The sequence below is a fragment of the Akebia trifoliata genome, chromosome 1 (assembly GCF_017979445.1).
Source record: "Akebia trifoliata isolate Shusen 1 chromosome 1, ASM1797944v1, whole genome shotgun sequence".
NCBI lineage: Eukaryota > Viridiplantae > Streptophyta > Magnoliopsida > Ranunculales > Lardizabalaceae > Akebia > Akebia trifoliata.
In genome coordinates, this window is record NC_141375.1 from 24,143,525 (window position 1) to 24,151,243 (window position 7,719).

General features: G+C 34.0%; 1 protein-coding gene across 1 annotated transcript; it reads right to left on the reverse strand.

The window, feature by feature from the left end:
• Window positions 1–5,687: 5,687 nt before the first annotated feature.
• On the reverse strand, window positions 5,688–7,719 carry LOC147411112 (protein GRAVITROPIC IN THE LIGHT 1-like). Its single transcript, XM_086444596.1, has one exon. The coding sequence runs from the start codon at window positions 7,449–7,451 to the stop codon at window positions 6,084–6,086; it is 1,368 nt and encodes a 455-aa protein (XP_086300722.1). The 5' UTR covers window positions 7,452–7,719; the 3' UTR covers window positions 5,688–6,083.

Genomic DNA, 7,719 nt, shown 5'->3' on the forward strand with positions numbered 1-7,719 from the left:
TTTCCCCATTTTCAGAATACTTATTTCTATGATTAAATATATCAAGAATTGCTCCAAATGAACTCGCGGCAGCTGCAATCTCACTCAAGGATTGAATGAGCCTAGGTATTAATAGAAAAAGGTTCCAATTAGAACTTAAACTTGCCATCACTAAAGTCATTTAATTCCTAAAGATTTAGGGTGAGCTGAACAAATTTTGTTCTTCCATTCAATTCTATCTAAAGTCTCATATTTGGTTATGTAAGGAGTGTTTATATTTTGTTCTCGTTACTTCAATCCATGTTCTTTTTGGTCTTTCTCGCAATCTCTTACAACTTTCATGGAAGTCCTTCTAATTGGGTTGTTGTTTTAATGAGGGAACATACATCTTTAAAATGTAACACAACATGAAAATAGCTTATATTTGACGGCCCAAGGCTGTCGAATTTCATAAAATTTGACAGATAAGGCATTAAATTTTTCATTGTCAAATTTTTTTTTTCAACGGACTGAAACTGTTAAATTAATAAAGGATGAGAGAAATTTGATGGCTCTAAGCCGTCGAATTGAGGATCATCAAAATTTTCAATAGACACAGACCGTCAAAATTAACTTTCTAAAATTTGTGGGCTTCGGACCGTTGAATTTTTTTGTCAAAATTTTTAGTTTTCACATAGTGTAAATGAGTTATATCTATTACTAACTTGCATAAAATAAAAAATTACGAGACCTACACAAAAAATGCTTGAAGCCAAAAGCTGTGGGAAGAAATGGCAGTAAAATTAAAAGATCGCGCATCCAAATCCGAGGGGGAAAAAAAACATCACAACCTAACTTTGAGAAAAGTAATTACGACCTAAGATTTGTTCTTATATTTTTTTTCACACCTCTCGACCCTTACGACTTAAGTTTTTCATAAATAAATACCCTTTAAAAAGCATTTATTTTTATTTTTTTAAACGGAGTTTTTTGTTACTATGTGTCTGATACCAAAACCTTACTTTGTATATATACGAATCATTTAAATAATTAAGAAAAAATAATTAATTTATTTATCAAAATATGGAACCCAGTTCACTCATTTCACATCTCAGACGACTAAATGTGATGGATGATTTAAATTGTTCATATGTTTGCCTCCAAGAATGAAATGACTTGTTTGAGTTTATCAATCTCAGATAAGTTTTAAAATCACGAGAGAGTGTTTATGGACAATGAAGAAAGATTTACAACGTGAAAAAAGCCTATATTTGACGGCCCAAGACCGTCGAATTTCATAAAATTTGACAGGCCTTGACATCAAAATTTTCATTGTCAAATTATTTTTTTTGACGGATCGAAACCGTTAAATTAATGAAGGATGGGAGGAATTCGATGGCTCTAAGCCATCGAATTGTGGATCATCAAAAATTTCAATGGCCATAGGCCGTCAAAACTAGCTTTCTAAAATTTGTGGGCTTTGGCCCGTCGAATTTTCTTGTCAAAATTTTCAATTTTCACATAATGCTTATCGCTCTATTTAGATTAAAAAATATTAATTCTTTAATTAAATTACAAATAACGTGGAAGTTGAAGATTCTAAAAAATTGAGAAAAAAACTAAAATGAATATTCATTGAAATAATAAGTGGGTATGAAAGCACGAACATCAAAATAATGGACTTTTTCTAAGGCTCAAGACAATAGACACCAAGGGGACCAAAAAAATGGGTAGACAAGTGCAATCTTCCTAGGTCTTTCTAGCAATTAGTTTTAGGGGAATCCCTAGGGAATATTTCCTATTTCTTACATAAGATATGACTTTCGATGAAATCGACCACAAATTTTATATATGATGACTTGTCACATTTTGCATGTAAGAGGTGGTGCCCCAAGTTGAATGGTCTTGATCAATGCTGTGGTCTAAATCATCAATCGTGACTATGATCGATCTTTGATTTTAAATTTCTACTTCAAATAAGATTTAAAAGAAATAAAAAGGGGTTGGTAAGGTGTTGAAGTGCTTGCTGTGAGGAGAATGACCACCATACTCCACATTAAAAAACCTTCACAAGGTTGTGTTTCTTCAAGGGTCTGCAAGACAAAGATGAAAATAATAAGCTACTCGTTCGATCTAGACCACCCATTTATTATGATGGTCAACGATTCGGATTGTAGATATATGGACCAGTCAGTAATAGGAAGGCTAAGGTCCACCCTATGATTTGGATCAATGTGGTTGTGGTGGGTCCATCGACAATTCGGATAAATTTAGGGAAATTTCATGAGCTATCAATCGATAAATCATCAATTAATCAATTATTCGTTGATTAAATCAATTTGTCTTATCTGGAGAAGTTTACAAATTTTTGGAAAATTTTTTCAGGAGAATTTGTTTAGATCATGCAAGCCGCTAGTGAAGCCTTTAACAGGTCAATGCACCTGAACCTACCGATTTTGAGAACTTTCGTTGAACGGCCAAGATTTCATCAAGATTTCTGTAATCAGATGTGAACTAATCAAATTAGTTTTTTGTTTTTTAATCACTTTGAATGTCAATTGCTGCTTAGCATGAGTGAATAGGGAATACACTAACCGGAACAGGGATACTGTTAGCACCAGCACGGAACAACATAGCAAATGATGCAAGAGCACCAAATATTGGGATCCATCGATAAGTCTCTTTCCATTTTCCGATCAGTTCAATGATCAAATTGATCGGGATTTTTTCTCCCTTTGTAGACATGATGGCAATCAACTCTTCGATCTTCTGTCCCCAAATGGGGAGATTAGAATGATTTTATTGTAGTTCTCATTTAACTTTGGATGCATCTCCAAGATTTGGATTGTTCCTGTTTCGTTTTTCTTGTTTGGTTACACATTAACTGATCCATTGTTTCTAATGTAACTTGTGGGATGCATGGAAAGTTTGCAATCCAAGGATAAGGAAATCCTGGAATAACTTAAATATGGATATCCCCAAAGCTTTGCAAAATTAAACTTATGGGGTTGTTCTTGAGACATGAATAGAGACATCGAGCCTGCGAAAGAAAAGTATATCAGAGTTCTCGGATTTAGCTTGATTTAAGACCAAAGGGATTGCTTTCGGGTTGAATCTAGTCGATTTGGGTCACTTGAAGTTATTCCGATCATAAGGTTCTTATAAGTCTTCGATTCAATTAGCTCGGTTCAATTTATATGGTAAATCATTTTTTTTCCTTCTTGGGGTTTGAAATGTTGGATCTAACTATCGTCCGTTGTCAAAAACAAGCCCTACCACTTCCCCCATGGGAGTACAAACCATGTTTGAGTCCCAACATGGGATTGATTAACCAAATAGACCAGCTGAGCATCGAAAGCAACTTCGATCTTGTTCTCAGATCCCAGTCTTGTCCTTTAGACTCCAAGGGCCTTCATAGTTTAGAAAACTTTGGTTGACTCACTTTTGCGTCTTCGGTTACATCTGAATTTTCATACCACAACCTAGGGTCAAAACCCGGCTTCATCTATTAATTATTGACCACTAATATTACTTGTCAAGCAAACAAAAAAAAGGTACGATTAGGGCTCTGAAATGTACTATGTTCCTCGAAATCATGATTTAGATTAGGGTGGGTTTATTTGCACACACCGAAACAGTTCATTGCACCCACTTAAGTGACTTTTGTATAATAAAAAAAATCAATTATCATTTTATCCTTTTGTTTTGGCTTATTGCACACACCACCACCTATCAAACAATAAACTCAAAACTCATTTTCCATCTTCTTCCTTCCTCATCTTCTTTTTTTTATTTATTCTTTTTCATATTCATCTCTTTTTAAGTCTTGTGAAAGGTTGAATCAATGGCGATTAAGTTTTAAGTTGTTTTTTTTTTTTTCTTCAAGTTATCTTATTTCTTTAAATTTATTTTAACCTTTTTACATTTAATCATCAAGAAAGATAGAAAAACTATTATTAAAACCTCAAAATGATAATTTTGAATCGAAGATTTTTTAATAACTCTGTTTAATAGGTTCAGACCAAACTTTTTTTAACACATTCGGTAGGTACTTACCGAATGTTACCAAACACATTCAATAAGTACTTATCGAATGTTACCAAATCAATTTAGTAAGTACCTACCGAATATGTTTTAAGATTTGGTAGGCACCTATCAAACAGAACTTTTTCATTGAATTGTTTTGACTCGATTGAAAATGTTATAGTCAAAAAAATAAATAAGATCAAAACTCAAAACCCTCGTTTAAATCTTTTTAGATGTAAAGAAAAATAAGAATAAATAAAATAGAGAAAAGACGAAGAAGAAAAATGATTCTATACATTTAAGTAGATGACATAAGCAATTTAGGTTAAAGTACATTTGATAGATGTATGTAGATAATAGTTTTATCATTAAGGTGAGTATCGCCAAAAAAAAAGTAGGTGTAAGTTAAAATTTCGGTGTGTGCAAATAGACCCACCCTTTAGACGGCGTGATGTGTGATGGAGTTTGAGCATTAACAAATTATGGGAGTTGGATGGCATGAATCGACAAATGATTGAAATGAATAAGAGTGGTTGCAGCCATAAATAAGATTTTAATGTTTTAAATGGCTTCCTCATGTTTATATCGTTTTGGGTCACTTGGAGATTTGGGTTCCTTCCATGTCCTCTTATGTGGTCCTAGCAACTCATTTTCAATGAGACCACGTGATTGAGACTTGACCATATACAAAGGTCTCCCGCCAGTGGTGGTAATCAATCCTCAAAATATTGTGAAAATTACATTTTTTATTTATTCCTTTTAACACCCAACATGTCTATTGATTGAAATCATATTAACTTTAAAATCATAATCTAACAATTCCAAACCAATATTCTAAAATACAAGATTTGACTTTAAGTGGCCTACAACTAAAATCAATAATATCTCTATAGAGAAAGTTGTTGTCGAAGATCTTATGGGGATGTTAGCATTCTCTACAACATATTTTTTCAATAATACTAATATCCATTTTATCTTTTAGTAAAAATAATAAGGATATGTTGATCTTTTATATAATAAATACTTGTTTGAATTCATTGAGAAATCGATCGATTCTCACATTGTTGATGTGAAGGTACACATATAACCATGCATATTTTCACACATTTATCCTAATTCTCAATAAAAAGCATCTATGATTTCGTACATACATCCATGTCAACAATGTAAGAATCAATGTCAATTTTAAAATTACTTCAACATTTTCTGAACGTTTATTACAAATAAATCATTTAAATTTAAAATTTAAATGCCCTTATCATTTAACATTCATCATGTAAAAGATAAATATTTATTATATAAATAATCAATATATCTTTTATTTTTTTAAAATAAAAGATAAAATAAATAAAGATATTATTGAAAGTAAAAAACATGGTGAAAAATGCTAACGTCCTAAGTTCTTGGACATTAGTATTCTCCATTATCTATTATATATATATATATATATATATATATATATATATATATATATATATATGGGTCCCGTTCAGCACCCTAAGCTTTACCACACACTTTAACAAACATGTTTTGTCTTACATGAGTTAGAAATTTTGTAATGAGCTGATTTTTGGGGAGGATGATCTTCTAATCATAGAGATCATCCTCACCAAAAATCAGCCCATTCCAAAACTTCTAACTCATGTAGGACAAAAAACGTTTGTTAAAGTGTGTGGTAAAACTTAGGGTGCTGAACATTTCCCTATATATATATATATAAATTAAAAATTAAAGGAAAGATACAATTAGACATAATTTACTTCAACTTATATAAGTTCGAATATCAACCTCTCTAACTTTAGGGATTCTAATAAAAAGAAAAAAAAAAAAAGAGGAATTAAATTACATAGGTCCCACAAACCGTCCACACGTTTTCCTTTCTGTCGCCACAAAGTAAAGATGACACACCAGCTACCGTTCAAGATAGTCCCCACATCCTGACCGTTCTTTTTTTTTCTCGATAATCCCAATATCATCATTATCATCAAGTACTCTGCAGTACGCACCGCTTCACGTGTGTGCCCAGATGACTCAGGTTCTGATTTCGGTCGGGTTTTTCGGCCGAAAGCGAAACAGAATCTCAGCCATTGACGTTGACATCAGCGGTTCTCCTTAGCTGAAGACAAATACACCTGACATTGTATCAAAGTCTTACCGATACTGAATCCGGGTACTACCGTTAACCCGACCCGTGGATCCATCATTGGTGGGTCGTTGGATCCGTATTCGATCACGCTCTCCATGAACACTTCAGAGAATCGACAACCCTTCTTTACTTGGAAAATCGAAGCTTGAGGTTCGAATGAGAAAGCCAAGCAATGTAAGGTCCAGATATGTTTGGCCATCTCGATGAATTTGGAAAAGAAATGGGTTTCCGGATATCGACCCGAAACCACTAGGTTCCTCTGGTTCGAATTACCGAAGAAGGAAGATTCCATCTTTGGGTGAACGAGGTTCAGGTACTTAGTTCTGCAAAATTTCCCAAAGGTAGAATTAGGGTTTTGGAGGAGAAATTCGCTAGGGTTTATCGATTTGAACTTCATGAATCTGTCGAAGAAATGGCATTGATGTTGAATTTGATCGATGGAGAGAGAAAATTTGGGAAATTGGAATCCATCAAACATTTCTCGACAAACGAACGATTCGAATGCGAAACCTATGTGATTGGGTTTCGAAAATATGAGCTCTGGTTCAATCGACTTGGCCGCTGCGTCAAGATCCCAATTTGCCGATTTCATCTCTTCGATCATCAACTTGACGAAGCTTCGAATCGATTTAACCGCAGATCGAAGAACTATAAGAAAATGGTTTGGATTTAAGCCCGATAAGTAGAGATCATCAAGAAGATATACAGACCCATTAGGGTCTAATTTCTTCTCCATCAATCTGTTCTGTTTGTCAAATTCTTCCAATTTCTCTTCAAGAAGAGTAATCTCAGAGTCTTTGAGCTTGAGCTGATATTCAAATTTCCTCCCCATGACCTCATACGTCTTTAAAACACTCTTCTGTTCTTGAATTTCTGCTAACAAGAGAGTAACTTGAGGTGAAGAAGAGTCAATTTGTTTCTTCGAGTAACTCTGTTTCAATTCTGAGAGAAGTTTCAGCTCAGAAACAACTACCTCATCTGCAGATTGAATCGTATCAGGATCATAAGGACACTGAGCAAATTGAATCTCAAAGTAAGCAGCTTTAACAGACGAAAGGCTCGCGAAAAGCTTCGCAAGGAGAGCTTCCATGGCGGCTTTGTTCCGAAGCTTTTCTTCATCTTCGTCCAACGATTGAAACCCATTCTTACCAGCACTTGAAACATCAAAACCCTTATCTTGAAATTTAATTTTACGGATTCTGTCACCATGGACAATTCCAATTCCAATTCCAGTAGCTTTAAATCGAAGAACTTTTGCAAAAGTGCGAATTAATCCGTTAACATTCGAGGCTTTTTTGTTGTGGGGTTTAATTGAATCCATCTGAAGTTAAGAATTAGAAGAAGAATTTGGGTTAGAGAGGAATTGGGTTAAGGGTTTTAAAGATAGAAAGAAAAAAAGGGGATTTTAAAGGAAAGCTGAGCGTGTTTGAAGGAAAGCTGATATAGAGAGAGAAAGAAGAAAAAAAAGCAAAATTTGTAGCTTTAGCTCTTCGATCGAGGAGAGTATTTCTAATCTGCGCTTAGGTTTCTTTTAAGCGTGAAAATGGGGATTTTAAACGCGGGAAACAAAAGAAGATGAGCAGAGAAGG